This window comes from Periplaneta americana, chromosome 4 (assembly GCF_040183065.1).
Source record: "Periplaneta americana isolate PAMFEO1 chromosome 4, P.americana_PAMFEO1_priV1, whole genome shotgun sequence".
Taxonomy (NCBI): Eukaryota; Metazoa; Arthropoda; class Insecta; order Blattodea; family Blattidae; genus Periplaneta; species Periplaneta americana.
Window position 1 is genome coordinate 206677828 of NC_091120.1, and position 21678 is coordinate 206699505.

A 21678-nucleotide genomic window follows, 5' to 3' on the forward strand; every position below is an offset into this window, starting at 1 on the left:
TAAGCCTGGTGACCCCCTTGGTGCTATTCGATAGTAGGCGGCTATGTGCCAGCACCGGGTTTCTCCATCATCATTCTCATGCACTACACTTACACTCACCCTAGTACACATCATGGCCCACCGAAGTGGTGTGCAACTTGAAAATGGGTCACAGTCCTGCCACCTATCCGCAATATGCGGAAGCCGAATCACGCAAATGAAAGTGGGTAGGTATTGGATACATATTCGTAAATGTGTCTGCTGTGTTTTCTGCACCAGGGCACCATATGCTGGTGCAGCAACATTGCCAAGTGTATCAACATGCCTTGTTAATTCAAGATGACTATGGTGCAGTGATGAAATCTATAATCCTTGTTGTTATTATTATTATTATTATTTATCATTATTATTAATTATTGGTTTTTTATTAGTTGTATTTATTATTAATTGTCATTATTGAGTGTAATTAGTTACCACTGCCACCAGGTATATACCCATTTGCAGTGTGAATAAATACATAAACATATGAAGGTTGAAGCTTTTATTAAGACGAGACACAGCAAAGATCAGAACAGATGAGAAATGTATCCTAAGGATACACACAGCACAAGAGAATACAGAAGATGTGTAATTAGGGCTTGGCAGTCAGTTACTAGGGAGCGTCACTGGGCTTGCGATGGGCAGCAGACCGGCCACGCACAGAGTTGGTGACGCGATCCGCGGAGTAGGAGAGGTAGACGTGCGACAGGTCGGGCTGCTGGTAAGCCTCGCGGCCCTGTCCCGTCGCGCCGGACGGCAGTGTCTTGCGCATGTTGTTGCCCGTATAGGCCACGCACTTGAGCTGCCACTCGCCGATGTCCTCGTTCCAGTGGACGTAGCGCTCCAGCATGTCCTGGTACTGCGGCGGGATGAAGGCGTCGATGATGGCCTCCTGCAGCTTGAGCTCGCGCGTCAGGCCCCGGATGCTGTCCAGCAGCCCCTCCATCTCGCGCTGCTGCTCGTACTGCAGGTCGCCCAGCTCCGCCTTGGCCGACATGAGCATGCCGAACACCTTCTTGAGCTTCTTGGTCTTGCCGGCCGCCTCCTCCTGCAGCGTGGAGTAGCGCTCCTCGATGTCCACGCGCTCCGCCTCCTTCTGCTGCAGCGCCGCGCGCAGCTGCTCCTCGCGCCGCCGCCGGTTCTCCAGCTCGCGCACCGACGCCTCCAGCAGGCGCTCCTGCGCCTCCGCCTTCTCCAGCAGGTTCTCGCCACCCACCAGGATCTTCTTCTCCAGGCTCTGCAGCTTCTCGCGCAGCGCGTCCTGCTCGCTCTGGGCTTGCTGCAGCTCCGCCTCGTCGCTGTGCGGCGCCGCCTCCAGCTCCAGCTCGTCCAGCTGGTCCATGGTCTGGATGTGGTGGCTGAAGTCCTCGTTCTCGCACTCCATCACCCCTGTTGAAATGACAAAGTGGGGCAGAGTTCTTTAGTTGTGCAACTGAGAATACCTACTGAATGGGATAGCGCGTATTAATAGTTCTGAGATGTCCTCATTTTTAATAATGCTGTGTCACCTACAAGGTTTCCAGGCATCAGAATTGGTAATACTAAGTGAGAGGAGTCCGACAATTCGCTGCAGGCTGGCTCACCATTGTGCGGCTCGTCCACGGCCTCCAGCTGCTTGCGCAGCTCCTCAATCTCGCACTGGAATTGGCGCAGCAGAGCGTCTTTGGGGTCCTCGTTGACGCGCGCGCGGTTCTTAATGTTCTTAGCCCGGTTGGCGTAGCGCAGAGTGCTGATGGTCTCGTCGTAGTTGAAGTCAGCCGGCCCAATATTGGCGCACTGCAACACGAGTCACAGTTCAAAGATCGAAAATTAAAATAGTACAACTCATCTCGAGGAAGTGAACGGAACTATAATTGGTGGAGAAGGTTCAAGCTGGTGAGACGTAACAAGGCTGAACGATATTGAATTAAACATAAGCAGAGCCAGGTTCTTTGTTATTGACGAAAAACGCGGAATGTGACTGATATATGAGGCAAATTTGTCGCGAAAATTGCCGGTTTTGCGAAAAATCTTTATTTATGTAATAAAATGAGACAAGCGGAGCTTTAAAAATGATTTTAAAGAAATACAGTATATTAGTTTTAAAGGTGACAACTGAAAAAAAATAAGTCGAAATATTATTTAGGAATTTATATTTATCTTTAATGGCCTACAGGACAGTTGATGATTGGGTTTTTGTATGAAACTGAGCTAAAATAACAATAAGGCTGATTTAGAAAGGGTACAGTAAATTATTATTCTTATTATTATTATTATTATTATTATTATTATTATTATTATTATTATTATTATTATTATTATATACTATTTATTTTACGATGCATCAACTGCTATGGTTATCTAGTGTCTGAGCAAAATGAGTCCAGGGTCCAGTGCCGAAAGTTACCCAGCATTTGCTCTTATTGGGTTGACTGAAAACTCCGGAAAAAAACTCAACCAGATAACCTGTAACTTGTCTCAACCAGGATTTCAACCTGGACCCCCTCGTTTCATGGTCAAACATGCTGTTACTTCACAGCAGTGGACTATTATTATTATTATTATTAACAGTTTTATTTTGCCATGAATCTTTTAAATACAATGCCCTATGTAAGATTATTGTTAATTAAGATTGTGTACTACCTACATGATGAAAAGAAAAATAATAACGAACTTTCATGAAAACACTGTCACATTTTAAATCATAAATACGATATTTTATAATTTTTCACAATAAGTTTGAAGGAATAATCTGATAACTAGTACACCGTGCATTGAAGATGTGAGCGCGGAAGGGCACACAAAGACTCACCATGACAGTCTTTGCATTGCCGCCAAGTGAGTCCTGCAGCAGCCGTGTCAGCTTGGAGTTGCGGTAGGGGATGTGTGTACTCTTGCCGTCCACGAGGGCCGAGATGACGTTGCCCAGCGTGGACAAGGACTGGTTGATCTTGGTGGCCTCCTTGAGCCGCACGCCTGTTGCCCCCGTCTTGCTCTGCCGCTCGGAGCCCTGCAAGTAGTAACATGCTGCATAAACTGTCGCAAGCGGTGATGTGGGGTGAGGTGGGGCGGACACTCACGGCCAGATCCACGAGGTGCAGCTTGCCCATCTTGATGTGCTGCTTGCCCTCGTCGTCGGTGTCGCTGTTCTCCACAGTGATGGTGAAGATGGCGTGCGAGCGCGAGCTCTGTGCATTCATTGCTGTGGCGCCCACGACCCCTGCAAGCAGACAGCACATCAGTGTCCCCAGCTGTGAAGTGTTCCTAGCATTACGTATGACATGAAATGTGGAGTGTAATACGCTGCAGACTCAGACAACAAAAAATCATTCAAGTGTTTTCTAAGGATGCGAAGTATGTTGCGCCGTGGTGCAGTAGACCAACTCGAGCTAGAGGATCTAGTACACCGTGCGCTGCGTGATAGGGAAGTCATATGCGGCTTTGCTGCTTCATAGATCTTGTTCAACAATGGCACCCCTGTCAGTTCGAGTCTTACTGCAGAAGACGAACAGCAAGTGGTTGCTGGGCATCCTGTTTTATGGAATTTGGATGCAGAGTTCAAGAAGACCTTAAAGAAGGCCTTAATTTGCAAGGAGATTAGAAATATGGTGAATAAATGGGGTAACTTATTTTATGAATGAAGTATAATTTTAAAGTCACATCACCATGATGGCATTTTATGTAAATTGTAACTAGAAGAAGAGTGGGGGGGGGGACATTCACAACTGGAGAGAGTCTGCGACATCAGTTGCGTTTTTCGAAGTTTTTAGGAGGACAGAGTATGCAAGTAATGCGTTTTATGTTGTTTATATGAAACACAAAAAGTGCGCTGCTAGGAACACCTGCTTTATGTTACTGCATGCTCCATAGTGATATTGTTCATTTCTAAGATGTAGATTTTTTAACATGTTCACGAAAGATATGTTAAAGTACCATATAAATTTTAAAATTATAACAGCTATACTGAAAAATTTATATATATATATATATATATATATATATATATATATATATATACATTATACATATTATATACAGAATGATTCAAAAGTCTGGTGACAAACTCCATTATTAGTGCGGATAGTGAAAAATGGTAAATAAGTAGTTTTCAATCTAACTTGCTTGAATTTTCAATGTAGAATATACCGTTGAGGCTGTACAGTAGTATGACATACTTGCTACTAGTTCTACTGGGTTTTAGATACATACGTATTATTTAACAGAGAAAAACAGTTGACATGTAGAGTTCAGGTTATTTAACTTCTCATAGTGCAAAGAAACATTTCTTTGCATTAACAGCAAAAGAATTCAGAATCTTATTCTTGCCTGGTGGTTTTTCCTGAACTTATATTGGCAACACTGCTAATTATATCGTCATCATTTTGTGTAATTTACCCGATACACTACGTATCTCAAATCCAGTAAAACTAGCGGAAAACTACTAATTTGGCAGCATTGGGATGGCGGGTGTGTCGAATTAGTGTACAGCCTGAACAGTGTATTCTACGTTGAAAATTCACGCACATTAGATTGAAAACTACAACTTTCCCCTCATCCCATTTTTCGCTATCTGCACTAATAAAGAAGTTTGTGTATGTTGCCATGTCATCCCATGTGTATATTTTACCTATACATATTTTTTCGAATATCTGCTGTAATGTAGTAAGTCGGATTAATTTTCTTAGTATCATTTATTAATAATAGCTGTTCTTCTGTTTCATGAGTGCAATTGTATAGTTGGGTTTTTTCTCTGTGCAAGTGCATGTTAGTACGCTATTGCTTGCTAGAGCCAGTGTGAGTACAGCTGTAGGAATCGCACAGACGGTTGTGCAGTTTCTGGAAAATGTCGCCGAAGCTTGTGTGTAAACCCAACTGATAGGACTTTCTTCAGAAGATATATATCAGCATAGAAGTTGCATATCTCTGCTGTGTATCTAACTATGATTCAAAATATGTCTCTCTGAATACAATTCAGTCAATTGACAGCGACTGAAAATGTAAAGTGTCTGCAGAATTGTGTTGCCAGCTTCGTGCAGCAACTGTAAAGAAAACCCAATGTGCCACCCATAAAGAAGCAACCTAATGGCTGGATAAGATGCAGGTAACTTAGGTTACTAAGCTAAAAACATACATTTTTTAAAATGTATATTAACACTGTAAATATGGCGCAATGCAGAAGGAATATGTGTCTCGTTTCCTTTTATTCAAGTATTCTCAATGAGGTAACGCTTACGGTTCTTGTTCCCCAATGTCATGATGCGCTCCATGTCATCAGCATTGTTGACAACATAGCCAGAAAGGTCTCGGATGTACACGCCGATGTCGGGGCGCTCCTTCACCTCGAGGTGTGCCGTCTGGTCCTTGCCCAGCAAGTCCCTGATCTCCTCGTTGTAGATCTCGATGTGTGACACGCGCACCAGAAATCTACAACAGAAACGACTGGTAAACATTGCCTAGAACCTTCTCCTTCAAGCACAGGGTTTCCCAGCTTTACAAATCCACCGTCCTCAGCTGTGTTCGAATCTACAAACCTCACGAGACTGTGTGCTGGTGCAGTTTCACAACATGTGTTGCTTGATTATTAGAATGGTGTGACGCAGCTGTCGCAAAAATATAAAATGCAATAAAACAAAGTGCAACAAGTCAGTGTTCGCCCCCACTGCTCACTGATATGAGCTGTGAATGTTCTCAATGTGAAACTTAAGACTGCTTGTCCACGAATCCGAAGTGCTGTTGGTGATTGAGGCCACAAAGCGAAATAATTGCCAGATCCTGCATTTCTGCTTACTTCTTGCGCTCAGCTGCCTTGGCTATGGAGCCGAAGATGTGGGCAAACGAGTTGGGGATGATGCCCTTGAGCTCTGGAGCCATGCAGTCGCCCTGCATCGTGAAGGTCTTTCCCGTGCCCGTCTGTCCGTATGCCAGTATTGTTCCGTTGTAGCCCAGCAGCACCTTGTCCACAATCGGCCGGGCCGTCTCGTTGTACACGTCCATCTGCAACCAAGCAGAGATGCTGTACTGCACAAACAACGTCGTACATATAGAATTTCGATATTTTATTCCTCGGTCCTCCAGCACTATGACGATAAGTCATAAAAAGTAAACTCTTTTGATTGTTTATGCTCGACCATGCCGAAATGTAGTAATAATACACCTGGTAGCAGTCCTTTAATGCATGTCATTAAAGTACACCTACTCATTAAAGTACAGGTGTTCAGCCAATGACAAGCCAGCTTTGTACCGTTATAAAACCGCAAGTATCGATTATTCTTGGACATGCAATCGAAAGAGAATTAGCAAAAAGTCACGGAGGCTGGAAATCCAATACTGTCGCAGAAGGTTATGTTCTGTTACTATAATAATTAGCGTTAATTGTAAATAATATTCAAATAAATTCAATTTGTCATCTCGTTTTTCAATGTCTAATTTAATTTCAATGTTATATCAAAGTTAATATTTAGTTTACTCTGTAGGTTCTTATAGGCTATCAAGGTCAATGTGGACATCTGTTCCTCGGAAAAAATCAATACTTTCGCGTCTGCGCACATCTCACAATTTACGAGGTATTGCTCAAGGTCAGATACAAATAAAATGAATAATTTGAAGTTAGAAATATGGTCGAGCATAAAAAGTCGTATGACTTTATGATGTGAAATAGTATCCTTTAATGAGTACAAGACATCTAGGTTTATGAAAATGATGAGTATTGTATCATCACTTCTGTACTTATAGTTTAAGAAGCTTGACAGGTCATTTGCAGAAAAAAGAGATACTCACTATCTTGGACATCCTCTTTTATGACCTTAAGCTAGAAGTGTCAGTGGAAGAAATGCCTTCCTCTTGTGATAACGGAACTTTCTACTAGTCCACATCAATGTCAGAAATGTCCTACTTTAATCACTGGATGATCCACTAAGATAAAAGTGGATGAGGAAGATCTTAAATCTACAGGCGTCAGAGGATGGAAAGAGATGCAGGTCATGGCTGGAAACAGGCTGTAGAACCAGAAGAAGAGGAAGAAAATGAACCATTCAAGACCTCTTCTAATCGGAATATGTATTATATGTTTTTCTCGTGTTAAATTCTATCATACCTGGTTACATGTTTCGGTCTGTTATGGGCCTTCTTCAGAACTGGTTGTTGTTGGTCTTGGCGCCTTTTGTTTTGTTTCCTGTGGGAGTGTGTTTGTGTAGTGTAATGTGGAGTCAAAGAGTGTGTGTGTTCTGAAATTAAGTTGTGTGTTGAGAATTTAATTTGGATGTGTTTTTGTGTGTCTGTATATTTCGTATTGTTCTAGTGTGTTTAGTTTCTGGCTTCTTGGTTGGATGTGTAGAATTTACATGTCTGTGTTGATGTCTCTGTAGGTGTGGTTAGCGTTAGCATTTGTGACGTGTTCTGCATATGTGGATGTGTTTTGTAATTTTGTTATGGCTGTGATGTGTTCTTTGTAACGTGTATGAAACGATCTGCTTGTCTGTCCTATGTAGAAGTTGTTGCAGGTGTTACATTTGAGTTTGTATACGCCTGTGTGGTTGTATTTGTATTTGTTTGTTTGTGTGTCAAAATTATTGTCAAAAAGAAGACTTCTGGTCACCAGATCTAAGGGAGCTGCCTCAATCCATTCCTACCCTGTGTTAGCTCGGAACTTCAGTCGTTCCTCCACAAGGCGTAGCTGCATAGACGTGTAAGCTCCATGTTTCTGTTCATGGCTTTCATTGGTGACAAATGTCGAGTAATGAAGTTCTGATCTTATATACTTACTGTAGCAATCTAATTTCCAGTGCTACTTGACTCGTAAAATCTGTACAGGCAACTTGAGGGTGATTCATATATTTTGTTTACTGCCATGGCTAAGGAAATAAAACTCTGTTGGCTTTGCACATGCTGCATGCAGCAACACCGCTGCCTCGTACTGAATAGCATCCCTCAGCCTACAAGCCGTGCCTTGTTCATGGACAGCAAGTTTTATACTTTACCTGCCTTGAGTCTGTATCGAAGACAACGTCGAATGTGAAAGTCTTGGGGGGTTCGCCCTCGGCTGCCTGTGGATTCTCGACGCAGATAGTGTTGTTGACTGTATCTACTTTGGTGATCTGTCGATACCCGGACTCGATCTCCTTCTCATTCAGGGGCCGCACACGCACCACCACCCGCACATTCTCCACCTCGCCGTCCTCGCACATCTGCAACCAGTGAGAAATGTCGGTCCTTTTTGTAGTGCGTTTCCTTCACCCACATTAAGGGTCACAATGCCATTGAGTTATGCATTTATCTTCTTCAATAAGTATGGCTAACACTATCGAAAATAGTACTATTTGGCAACATAAAATTCTTTTTCAACCAACAGCACGTAACTGGTAGTAAGCATGGTGACAGCACATGGAATCATATTTATCTGAAGGTCTCTACTGAATTTCAAGCCACGGAAAGCAAAAGTACGCCAGCTAAAAAGCATAGTGTCGTGCTATCCATAGCAGGTAGTCATGTCCATGCCCTCCTCTTCCACCAGGGTGATGACAAACATGTCAGCATGCTGACCTGCCATGGCATGCATAAGCGTCCCCTAAGTGGTAAGGAGGGGATATGGTCGGTGTTGTTCGACAATCCTCCTGGGTAGGTCATATGGACCTGCTAACCAACAGCAAGTGTGCTCCTCCAAACAGTTTGGGGGTCGACTTTTTGCTACATCATTGGAGAGCAAGAACTCAGCATTAGTTAACAACAGTTATTTTAATGAAGCTGGAGTGAGAGTGATTTTCTACAAGGCCCAAAGTGTTGGAGACATTGCATCAATGGTTAAGGTAGGCAACTTGGATGAAACGTGAAGCGAATGCAGTGACTCAAAGAATGATCCATGAGAACAACCAACTGACCATAAAGAGCATTGAGGCAACCCTGCAGATTAGTTCGCCAACTGTGTCCACCATTTTGCACAGCCTCCTTCAGATGAGGAAAGTTTCTTTGCAATGAGCTCCATATCTGACAGGCCCAAAAATGTTACCAGCATTGAATGATGCTGAAAAGATTCCATAACGGCAGGTGTACAATATCATCACAGGTGAAGAAACATGAATTTAGCAGTTTGGTCCACAAACAAAATGACAGTCGGCTGTGTGTATCTTCGCAGATGACAATGCACTCACGAAAGTTAAGGGGCCATGAATTGTGAAGAATTAACAAGAGAAGATAAATATTATTCCATCATGTGACTTACTTTTAATATAAAATTGTGCAGTTATCAATTTATATTATATTAGTAACAATGTGAACGTTTTCGCCATACTTTACGGCATCTTCAGACTTGGGTTGACGATATCTAATGAAAAAACAACACATTGAAGAAGTTGACGATCACGTTTTTTCCTAAAAAGGTCACTTTCATTGGAGAAACTGGGCAGCCACTGTCCAATGGTACACTAAAACAAGAACAGGAGGAAGGTACAAGGGGCATCACCTTCCTGGAGTTGACCGATGTAAAGTTAATGCCTCATTTTCTATATTATAGTCCTAATTTGGTACCCTGTGATTATTTTCTTTTCCCCATTGTGAAGAACTGATTTTGTGGACGGCAGTTTTCAACTCCCACAACTATAGTGGCAGCGTGGATTGCATGCTGTTGTTCGAACAATTTGGTATTAATGAACAAGAGTGGATAAATGTGACGGGTACTGCCTTGAAAAGATGCAGCACTCAAAATAAATTTAACATTTCTCATTTGTCTGTGTAGGCCTACTGATTCTCGTACAAGTTGTGTACACGCAGGAAAGAAGAAAATAAGGCAATATCACTAATTATTTACCCTTAGACCGATGTCAAAAAAATTTTGTTATACTCCACGGCTCCACTAGTGTCATTCTAATTTCTTAAGCTCGCATCCTGTAAATTAACATTCCATGCTACTGAAGACGTAAAGGAAAAATTGCATTTTTTTTTTCTCTTAAAAGGAACGAGTGCGTCAACAAATAAATAAGATGTTTTTCTTGGAAGGTCAGAGTAATAATAATAATAATAATAATAATAATAATAATAATAATAATAATAATAATAATAATAATACCAGTAATATAAAAAATTGGTAACGAAAAATGTGAGAGGTCTGTAGGGCGGCTCGAGGAAGATATATATACACGATATGGAACTATAACAAGGGCATATGTCCCGTCTTGGGATACAACACTTTTACCAGAATGACAATTACATCCTGGGGACCCAGTTGAAATGAGTTGGATTCATCGGTCTGTTTACGTGAAGTGCAGACGTGTTCATTTATCCTATTATTATTCACCTTATCAGATTACTACAGTCTATACAAAACTAGAAAGGTATTGACAGTTCTCTCTGGCACATGCGGAGAGGGAGCGACGTTGTGAAGTTGCGCGGTAGTGCAGTGCAGCTCTTTGCGCCACTTATCTGCCGTGTCGGAACTACGCAGCTGACACGAAATCGTAAACTCATAAATTTGTATCCTACGGTAAACTTTGACCAGACTAATGATGATGATGATGATGATGAACACTTCCGAACGAAGCACATGCTCCCTACGAAACAGTCGGCAACGTCGGCCTGTTGTCATTGGCTCTGATTGGCTAGTTTGAGCGGTTGCCATGGTGACGCTAGGAGCCTCTGAACTGTCAACACCTTTCTAGTTTTGTATAGACTGTAGTAAATTACACGAACTGAACTATTTTACTACTATTATGCATTATATACTTTACGGTAACAGACGCTGGAAGGCCATCGATGTCAAAAGCGCCTTAAAATGAAACTAATACTAACAATCTAAAATGAGAGTTCTAATAAGACCATCATAGGGAAATAATAACAAATACGATACATGTTTATAATATAGATACTGTACTTCAAATGTATATAACCTTGTTTCGTCACTGAAGAATTTGGGAGTGGTCACAATATTATAGTCGTGTTTCAAATTTCCAACCGAGGATTTTTGTTGTGTTCTATGGCACACAAAATTATGCCTAATTGCTATTATGAAAGAACTCAGACATTTTTCTTTTTATGTGCAATATCAAGCTCGTGTCACACGTCTCTTAACTTTCACAAGTAATGTTATTGATTATAGTAGTTAGCAGTATCGCCAACGCCATTCTTAAAAACCGGCTAGGAAACTGTGCAGAAACCGCTAAATTGCTAAATTTTCAATGTAAAATGAGATTATTTTGCCTCTGTGAGTGTTAAAAATTCCCGCTAAATCCCTATATCAGCAATATAAATTTCATGAATTTTACCCGCTAAATTAGCACTGTAAAACGCCAGATCTAGCGGAAAAACCGCTGAATTGACAACACTGTTAGTCAAGTGTTTTGTTTGTGCAAGATCGCCAACATAAATTAAAGTAGGAGAATTATCATTTCTATCGTTATCAGGCATCCTTCATTGATTAGTAATGACAGTGCAGTGCTATGTATAAAACGTACGAAGTAGTAATGAATTCTGGATTGTCTGTCATACCTTATATGGAGTTTTGTAAAGTGGAATAAAGTAATATAATTATGTAGTTACATTTGGCAGCACTGAAATTTGGAATCATGGTTAATTTTAAGTATGTCGGATCGTCAAATGTTGAACAAAACGAACGTTGCAGAAATAATACTGTGATGGGGACTGTGGCCACTACGGAATCGCTGACCGAACTTGCAAAAGTATTGGAGTTGTTTTTCAAAGGCGTATGTAAAAATCTGCTATCATCAGTTAATCTACTGTTGATTACAAAATGTGTTTACTTTTGACGTCCTGTATTTTGATTCAATCCGACATGTAATATGCAGTAAAATAAATGTGGCATTAGGCTTTTAGTATTTTGGTAATGGGTTGTATATTGGGTTAGGCTATTATTTGAAATTCATGTTTTTTTCAGTTGGCAGAATGCGGTCTGCTGACAACATATTCTGTGCAGTTGCAAGGCACAGCAGTGGATTTCGCGGTTCAGGTGAAGTATCAGTTTTTGCTGCTACAGTTCGTCAGAAGTCTGCAGGTGAGTAAAATAAGACCAGCTAAAATCATTATCGGTACAGTCTTCGTCCATGTCGGTATATTAACCAGTGCATGAAGCAGGTGGCAACGGTTAGCCTTTTACACACCTAATCTAAAATCCATATAAAAAAAGATTTCAGGTAAACATTTGATGCGAAATGTAGCCTATTATGTCGCTGTGATACGTAACGTGATTTCTCATTTTATTGCAGCGCGGGAGCTCTCCACGTGTGTTCAGTATAGTCTGTTAATATGGAAATTACTTTGTTACTATGAAGACAATAGGTTAAACTTACTTATATTTCTCTCTAGGGAAGAAGGTTACATTTTATCCTTTGTTCACGTAAATGAATGTGACACGCAAAAGTATGACATATTAAAGAAATAGTGAAAGACATACAGGTGTAATACAGTGTAGATAAATGATGAAGTGGCAACATCGGAGGATATCAAAGAAGTAGAGTGATGCACGGCGATCAAATTAGTCCAGTACTGTTGAACATTATGACTGCAAACTTCGAGAAAAAAGTAAATGAGGCCATGCTAATAATGTACCAGTGTGCAGATGATAAGGTCCTAGACTAATAATGTGCTGGTGTGCAGATGATAAGGTCCTAGGCTAATAATATGCCGGTGTGCAGATGATAAGGTCCTAGACTAATAATGTGCCGGTGTGCAGATGATAAGGTCCTAGGCTAATAATATGCCGGTGTGCAGATGATAAGGTCCTGGGCTAATGTACCAGTGTGCGGATGATAAGGTCCTAGGCTAATAATGTGCTGGTGTGCAGATGATAAGGTCCTAGGCTAATGTACCAGTGTGCGGATGATAAGGTCCTAGGCTAATGTACCGGTGTGTGGATGATAAGGTCCTAGGCTAATAATGTGCCGGTGTGCAGATGATAAGGTCCTAGGCTAATGTACCGTGTGCGGATGATAAGGTCCTAGGCTAATGTACCGTGTGCGGATGATAAGGTTCTAGGCTAATGTACCATGTGCGGATGATAAGGTCCTAGGCTAATGTACCGTGTGCGAGTGATAAGGTCCTAGGCTAATGTACCAGTGTGCAGATGATAAGGTCCTAGGCTAATGTACCGTGTGCGGATGATAAGGTTCTAGGCTAATGTACCGTGTGCGGATGATAAGGTCCTAGGCTAATGTACCAGTGTGCGGATGATAAGGTCCTAGGCTAATGTACCGTGTGCGGATGATAAGGTCCTAGGCTAATGTACCATGTGCGGATGATAAGGTCCTAGGCTAATGTACCGTGTGCGGATGATAAGGTCCTAGGCTAATGTACCATGTGCGGATGATAAGGTCCTAGGCTAATGTACCGTGTGCGGATGATAAGGTCCTAGGCTAATAATGTGCCGGTGTGCAGATGATAAGCTCCTAGGCTAATGTACCGTGTGCGGATGATATGATCCTATGCTTGGCCAGCAAACAACCCTGAACAACTTATAGTAATGAGCCAAGCAAAATAAATTAGAAATAAATAAAGAGAAAAACCATCCAGATGATATCCAGAAAAAGAGAGAGGATATCCGTGAATAAAACATGATCTTAGCAGACATGCCACTGAAGATAATTGAAAAGTTTAAATGCTTAGGTCTAACAATTCAGACATCATCATCTTTCAGCGAACATATTCAGGAGAGAACATCAGCAGCCATGAGAGCAATTTGCAACATCAAGAACCTGATATGTCACAGTAATCACGCCATTAGTTACAGGCAAGCTCCAACTGATTAAACATCTGAGACATGGAGAAAATTAAAAAAAAAACTAAGGTAAGATTCTTAAAACGAGCTATAGGGGTAGCAAACAGAATGGTGTGCCTTTTGGCTAGAGAAACATTCTTTTGGAAGACCTAAGAATCAAGATGCAGAGAGATGCTGTGGTGAACAGGGAGTGGGTCATGATCCATAAGATGTGTCCAGTACTAAATACCACCAACCAAATGAAAAATGCGTGTGCAGTGCTTGTGGTCAGAAATGTGAACTATATCATTTCTCATTATATAAGAAGTCAAGATCATTAAACGCACTCATAAAAGCAAGCAATGTAAACTGAATGCCTCTTCGAGTGCAACTTATTGTATTAAAGAAAAGCGTATATTTTTCCAGAAAGTCTAAGTCATATTTTTATGCTAATTTTGGTTAGATCAAATTAATTTATATTATAGCTCTATTGGTTGAGCCGCATATCCAGTAATATATAAAGTGTATACTTTTTTTTTTACATATCAGCATTGTTGCATTGCACGGCAGGTACTTATAGCAGGTTCCTTTATTTACAATCATCTGCAGGACGTGTTGACGAAAACGCCGCCCGTGCCTGGACACGAGCTGCGACGCGAGGCAGGCACGCAGACAGTGGAGGAGGGCCAGCTGACCCCGCTCGTGTTCGCGCAGGCAGAGGACCAGCTAGAATGGGTGGAGGACGGGGGCAAAGGCACCACGACGGATATCATCGTCACCTGTCACCCTTCTGCGCTGGCTGCCATCACTGGTCATGGCTTCATTGCGGCCGCACCCAGCAGTCCTCCTGAGGAAGGGCAGAGTCCTCCAGTCTCCATGACGGAGTCTGAGAAGCCGGCCGCATATATGGACTCTGGCACTGAGACGTCCCTAGAGAACGTGGCCGTCACGGACCTGAAACCCTTCATGGCGGGGACGGAGTCCCTGGTGCTGGAGACGTACGAGCAAGAGCCCACCAATGTGATGCACATCGTGGTGGCCTCAGCGGCAGCTGAAGACCAGTCTCCCAAGTCAGAGAGTCTCTTCATCTGCGAGGTATGCCAGAAGACCTTTCGCTCGGCAAGCAGCCTGGAGGCCCACCAGAGTTCGAAGCACCGCCCGCGGGGGCAGTGCGATCTGTGCGAAGAGCGTTTCGGGTCAGTTCAGAGCCTGCAGGAGCACTGCCGCACTCAACACGGTGGCCGCGGATGCTTTCACTGCCTGGCCTGCGGCAAGCGCTTCATGACCAGGCTCAGCTTCCGGCGACACATGGACACGCATGGCGGGAAGAAGGGTGCCGTCTGTGACGTGAGTAGCTATACATCTAGAAATACTATGGTTGTTGTTGTTTAGTCAACTGTCCGAAGACAGGTTTGAACCCCACAAGTGACACTACAAGGCATCACTCATGAGGCAACTAGGCCCGTTAGGCTGGGCAGTTCCTTTCCCCCTCCATTGCATACATGGCCGACTAGCTACATATTACACAATCAGATTTCAGATGCATACAAACAATTGTTCTTCCTCTGCACATATCGTCAAATGAAATGTACTGCCTGATAGCACTGAATAACAAAAAAACATTTGTGGTGGATATCTTGGTATCCAGCAGGCGCTCTAAGACAATTGAAACATGCCGATTCCAAATATGCAAACCATTTGTCTCTATTACCCACCGTTCTTGAGATATACGACATCAACCATTATGTATAACAACTCACAGACAGGAGTTTCGTTAGAGTATTTATTGCTACATGGAGTACTAATGAACATGGCTGTAGCTAAGAAAATGGTGCAATTGCGCCACATGACACATAATTATAGTAGTAATATTTCAGTACCACCCTGTAAGTCTTGGAAGTGGCTGTCTGCAATGATCTTCCTCATTTGTGGACCTATGAACACACCTTCTTTCACTTTCGCGTAACTCAACTCTGGAAACTTGTTACACAGGTACCAAAAAGCATCTGAGTCGGTGTCTAGTGCCTTCACGAAATTCTTCATGAGCCCCAGATGTACATGAAGCGGTGACATGATAACTTTGTCATGCTCAACCCACGGCACACGAAGGCTGCAGTCTATTTCTGAACGGCCAATTGTTCTTTATGTGATGGTTCTTACTATCTCTGATGTCCCACTCGCAGATGAAGCAGCCATACTTGCTGTATCTGTCTGCATTCCCATGAGAAAAGTGATAACGTTTAAATTTACCACAGATACGCCAATTGCACTCGCAATAGCGTATTTTTTTCAAGATACAGCGACATGGTTTTGTACGTATCTTTCAGGTGCGTAGAATATGCAACCGGTACTGACGGATATCTGTTTCCATTGTGTATAATATTATTTACTACCTTCAAACTTGTCTTAGCTGAGTCTATGAATAGTCGCCATGCTTCAATACTGTGTTCTACACCGAAGCTTGACATAAGATCTTGAATGTCAATGCATTATCAAATAGTATCACTCATTGCAAAGAACTTCACAAGTTCTTTATGTCTGTGCTGAAACTGTGAGGTCGTAACTGGTGAAAGGAAATTAAATTGTTTAAGACCTGAACCGAGCAGTTCAGCTTGGCCTTTTGTTAGTGCTGTTAGTTTGTATCTCTCCTCACCATTACAGTAATTTTTGTACACAATTATGATATTGCTGTTCCAGATGTGTGGAAAGACTTTCAGTCGCCCAGACTACCTTCAGAAGCACTACATGACACACACAGGACACCGCCCCTTCCACTGTACTGTGTGTCCACGTCAGTTCATCAGTAGCTCTCAGCTCAAGGTGCATCAGAAAGTGAGTGCCATTTGTCCATTTTCTCTTGACTAATAGTCCTGTACAGCTGTCTTGACTGTGGGATGTATTGCCAATTTCCTCTGATTTAATTCCAGCACCATTTCGTTGATGCATTCTGTTACAGACCCACACTGGAGTGAAGGAACACGTGTGCAACATGTGTAACAAGGCTTTCAGCCGTGGAGACAAACTCAAAGATCACGTGCTGCGACACCTGAACATAAAGCGCTTCCATTGCTCAATGTGTCAACGGGACTATGCAGAAAAAAGGGACCTTACGAAGCATCTGAAGGTGCACGCGACTTAACTCAGAGCATAATGTTCCAGAGAAATATGCAAACAGCAGGGACCTCACGAAGCATCTGAAGGTGCACGCGACTTAACTCAGAGCATAATGTTCCAGAGAAATATGCAAACAGCAGGGACCTCACGAAGCATCTGAAGGTGCACATGACAACTCAGAGCATAATGTTCCAGAGAAATATGCAAACAGCAGGGACCTCACGAAGCATCTGAAGGTGCACATGACAACTCAGAGCATAATGTTCCAGAGAAATATGCAAACAGCAGGGACCTCACGAAGCATCTGGAGGTGCACATGACAACTCAGAGCATAATGTTCCAGAGAAATATGCAAACAGCAGGGACCTCACGAAGCATCTGGAGGTGCACATGACAACTCAGAGCATAATGTTCCAGAGAAATATGCAAACAGCAGGGACCTCACGAAGCATCTGGAGGTGCACATGACAACTCAGAGCATAATGTTCCAGAGAAATATGCAAACAGCAGGGACCTCACGAAGCATCTGGAGGTGCACATGACAACTCAGAGCATAATGTTCCAGGAGGATACATGTTTTAGCTTAACAGACTGGGATCAGGTTTTAGAAACATTACTTTCTATTGAAGAACCAATGGCCAGAAAGAAGTATCAGATTCATTGAATCAACTCCAGAGGCTACAAACTGCCATTTGGGGAGCAGTTCTACAAGGAATTCATGTACAAGCTGTTAGCGTCATCATCTTTCTGTCAGGGAAATTAACCAGTGGCCTCTTCCACTCTAATTGCATCTTTTCTTGGGTCTTCCAAATCTTTTTCCACATGGTTAAAATTTTGATTTAAATGTAATGGTAGAGTTGTATGATACTTAGCAAATCCCTATTATCGGTAGTGCTAGCATATTTCACTATTTTGAAGAGAAGGCTATAAAAAATGAAATTCCACTGATTGTGACTATTAAATAGCACCCAAAGAAAAGAAAGCCACTAAATGACGAAACTTCAGAATCCTATAATGAAATGAAACTTGATCTGAAAGGTGACAATGCTGCATTGCCTGCAGGTGAGCATGTAAACAATGAAAGAATGTTGCGATCTTGTATGTGTTTTTATTTAGGTATGTTGGTGTGATGTATTTTTTATGTTCTTGTGTTCACAATTTCAGGAAATTAAATTACAACATCGCATACAGGACACAAAACACTTTACGAAAACATCTCAACACACAGACAAGACAGACAGACAAATACAACCTAACAGAAGTGTACAAATTAACTTGCAATATAGTAAAACCCCAATAAGACGCTGTTCAAGGGACCGCGTATTAGGTGGGTATACTAATTTTGACTTATATACAGTATCTATTAGCATTTTTCTTTATTGAAATACATGATTAATGAAAGGTAATATACTGTAGTATTACTCCATTATGTAATTACTGTACTGTACGTCAAAGACATTTACAATATGTACTGTACTTAATTCTTTCGGAAAAAAAGTAATTTATAGTTGTTTGCCGTGTGCATGTTCTCCAAGTCCTCATGTTTACCACGCTTCACCTTCCTGCGATTATATCCTCCCGACGTCGTCGAAGCTGTAGCAATTTTTTATTATCATTCGATGACGGGATTCCTAATGAATCAGGGAGTTGTTTCTGAGTAAGAGTACTGTAACTGTATGTAGGCTTTAACCACGCAGATAAGGAGTCGAATAAGAGAGCGTAACAAGAGGGTGGGGTATACTAAGGTATGAAGTATGAAGGTTTAAATGCGCAGGTAAAGGGTCGAATACCAATACTTTTCAAGTTAATAGCACCAGCGAGTTCAGTGACCAAGATGTTTCATTGCTGTTACAGTACATTGCTGAAAATTACATCGAAAATATTCCACAAAAACAGCGTATTATGCGGGACTTGGTCGCAACAAACGGGGTATTTTATAAAGGCGTTATATATGAAATGTGCAGAGACTGGACAAAAAAAGCGTATTACACGGGATAGCGTAATAAGTGGGCGCGTCTTATCGAGGTTTTACTGTAGTTCTACATTGGACACACTGGGAGATCATTTCAAACACGATACAAAGAACACATCACAGCAATAATCAAATTACACAATACCTCCACATATGCAGAACACCAACCACAGCTACAGCAACATAGACATAGACATATGCAAATCGTACATTTCCAGTTAGGAATGAAACACACTAGAACAGTACGAAATATATAGACCACAGAACTCACTGACATCATCAATACAAAGCTAAATTTTAGAACACACACACTATTTGACTCTGCACTACCAAACACAAAAATGCACACCCCCAGCATAACAACTTTTGAACCAGAAGAAGTGAGGACTTCACTAGTTCTGAAGATGACTGATACGAAGGAAAACCATGAACTAGGTAATTTACAGCTTAGTTTTCATTTTAACGCCTGTAAGGTGTTTGTTATAACTAATTTCTTAAGTGATACAAAGTGTTAAGTGTGTAATCAAGACGAGACAAGTTTTCTTGAATTTCGTTTAAGAGTAAGGAGAAAATATATGTTGAAACAGCATTATGTTTGTTCTCATTTTAATTTTTCCTTCAAACCATTTTCACAGCTTTTTTTTTTTTAATTAGAACAAAATACTCTGACAATGTAGAACATAACCTAGAATCCTAAGGTTGGATACCATGGCTTGTAATTGCTCATTTCTTGGTTTCATTTAATTATTTTGTATTGTCATTTTATAGAATCGAGTCCGTTCAGAAAACTACTCAAAACACAGGCTGGCTGGATCTTCAGAAGAAGCTGCAGTTCAAGAAGGGCTGCTATAAACAGTCAGTAATTTTAGTGATCATACAGTACTTGGCAAGTTAGCGCCATCAGAGGAACGAAGTGTTGTCTGGTCAATAAAAGCAACACTGATTTATTTATTTGTTATTGAACAGAACAGGCAAAGCCCAATTACAGTGTTCAAGACTGACAAACTAATTGATAAAACATAAACAAGGAAAAGGAAACAGACACTTATTAAAAACTGAAACAAAATAGAAATAAGAGAAAGGAAAAAAGAGAAATTGAAATAAGGTGTGAAAGTAGCTTCAAATTAACTAACAACAATATTCTGTAAAATATGATAACAAATAATTCTGTATCTAGAGAAATTCATATTGAAAATATCAACATTTGGATGAGGATGTGATTTATTGTATAACTGTAACATTTGGAAAACTGGGGAATTTTTGTGGGATTCAGTATTTGCCCTTGGTATGTAAAATAAATTTCGAAATTTCGTATTAAGCTTAGGTGCATATAATGTTATGTAATAAAATACTATTGTGTGCCCAGTAAGGCTGTAGGTTTTCTTTCAGAAGAGATGGATCCTTCTTTTCATTCAATATGAGGATAACGTTAGCTTTTCCACCGAGATGGAAATATGGCATACAAATTTTCGTGATGTAGGATATAGCTTCTCCAGCAAGGTTTTTAGTGCTAAGTTCGAGTTACAGTCAGAATTTTTAGATGTGGGTGATCATAATCTTTTGATAATTTGTGCTACTTCAGAAGGTGAAATGTGAGCCAGTGAAGAATTCTTATCTTTAGAGAGAAATTGTTGAGATTCAGAAGTTACTCTAGGATTTTGTTTCCAGCAGTTAGGATGAATTGTTTGCTAGGTGTTGGGCTGCATTTCAGTTTGTCTATACTTACTGTCTATGGTCTTTGTATTGGAGTTTGCCTTCAGGTTGAGTGAAGGTTTGATAATTGAAATTGAATCGCAAATATCATGTTCAAATACATCCATTTTCTTTGTGTAAAGCTAATCAGCGTGTATAATTATTTACACTTGGATTTTTTTTTCAGCATTAGATCTTATTTGCGACATCTTTCTTTCTCCTCCCCCTTCCCCTTTTTGTTGCGATACGTGTATCAGTTATCCTGTGTGAAACTGCATTTTTATTCATTACCCTTCCTGCAAATAGACGAAGATGTAGGTAAACATGTGAATACTAGTAGAGTAAGTGGACAGCTTCAAATACTTGGAGTGTAATATAAGCAGTAACATGAGCTGCTGCCAGGGAGTCAAAAGGAGGATAGCAATAGCCAAGGAAGCTTTTAATAGAAAAAGAAGCAACTTGTGCGGACTTCTGAAAAAAGACATGAGACTAGTGAAGTGCTTTGTGTGGAGTATGGCATTGTATAGAGCAGAAACACGGACATTATGACGAAATGAAGAGAAGTGACTAGAATCATTGAAATGAGGATATGGAGAAGGATGAGCATGTGAAATGAAGCTGTGTTGGATAGAGTGGGTGAAGAAAGAATGATGCTGAAACTGATCAGGAAGAGGAAAATAAATAGGTTGGATCACTGGCTGAAATTTTCTAAAACAGATGACAAGTTCAGATGAGGACGTTGCATCAATGTCTGATAGGAGTGATGATGACTTTGTGGAAGAACTGAAGAACCGTTTAAAGAGAAGGTGGAAGTAGGTGATTGGGTCGTAGTTTCATGCAAAGGTAAAAAAACGACTAAAGGTAAGCGTTCACTACATTGTATCGCACTGCTCGTACGAATCGCACGCAACAGATATTTAAGTGCAGTGCGTTCACTGTAACGGCTCCACCTCATCGGATTCCCCTATCAGCTGTTTAAAACATGACGTCGTACGATATTGACATTACTGAAAACAGAGGAGTTGAGGTTAGGTCTATTAATTATGACTGTTAGCGAATAAGAATTTGTAATTGCTTCATGCGTCTTAAATGAAGAGGAAGAAACGAAAGAAATATTGGTTACATAATATATTTGCAAGAAATGACTTGATTACTGTAATGGGAACACCTCAAATTATATAATTCTTCGCAATTTTCTACACGCGAAATA

The 21678-nt window shown here is 41.2% G+C and overlaps 2 protein-coding genes and 1 long non-coding RNA gene across 8 annotated transcripts; 2 read left to right on the top strand and 1 right to left on the bottom strand.

Annotated features, from left to right (window-relative positions):
* Positions 1 to 505: 505 nt before the first annotated feature.
* On the bottom strand, positions 506 to 11078 carry Klp64D (kinesin-like protein 64D). Of its 5 annotated transcripts, none has more exons than XM_069824915.1 (8): positions 10872 to 11078; positions 7974 to 8180; positions 5786 to 5991; positions 5231 to 5421; positions 3078 to 3217; positions 2810 to 3007; positions 1602 to 1794; positions 506 to 1407 (listed from the first exon to the last, which is right to left on the bottom strand). In XM_069824915.1, the coding sequence occupies exons 2-8, from the start codon at positions 8178 to 8180 to the stop codon at positions 632 to 634; spliced, it is 1911 nt and encodes a 636-aa protein (XP_069681016.1). In that variant the 5' UTR covers positions 10872 to 11078; the 3' UTR covers positions 506 to 631. The 5 variants fall into 5 exon arrangements, with proteins under 5 accessions (XP_069681016.1, XP_069681017.1, XP_069681019.1 ...); XM_069824916.1 differs by having other exon boundaries at positions 10856 to 11078; XM_069824918.1 differs by lacking the exon at positions 10872 to 11078 and adding an exon at positions 10708 to 10823.
* A 349-nt stretch (positions 11079 to 11427) lies between these two features.
* Positions 11428 to 20475, top strand: LOC138698719 (endothelial zinc finger protein induced by tumor necrosis factor alpha-like). 2 transcript variants are annotated; one of them, XM_069824922.1, is made up of 7 exons: positions 11428 to 11684; positions 11876 to 11992; positions 14300 to 15037; positions 16388 to 16522; positions 16647 to 17866; positions 17969 to 19211; positions 19545 to 20475. In XM_069824922.1, exons 1-5 carry the CDS (start codon positions 11547 to 11549, stop codon positions 16827 to 16829), a joined length of 1311 nt encoding a protein of 436 aa, XP_069681023.1. In that variant the 5' UTR covers positions 11428 to 11546; the 3' UTR covers positions 16830 to 17866; positions 17969 to 19211; positions 19545 to 20475. The 2 variants fall into 2 exon arrangements, with proteins under 2 accessions (XP_069681023.1, XP_069681022.1); XM_069824921.1 differs by having other exon boundaries at positions 16647 to 19211.
* LOC138698723 (uncharacterized) lies at positions 12003 to 14293 on the top strand. Its single transcript, XR_011331930.1, has 3 exons — positions 12003 to 12564; positions 12641 to 12716; positions 12898 to 14293. It is a non-coding gene; the product is annotated as an uncharacterized lncRNA (long non-coding RNA).
* Positions 20476 to 21678: the final 1203 nt, after the last annotated feature.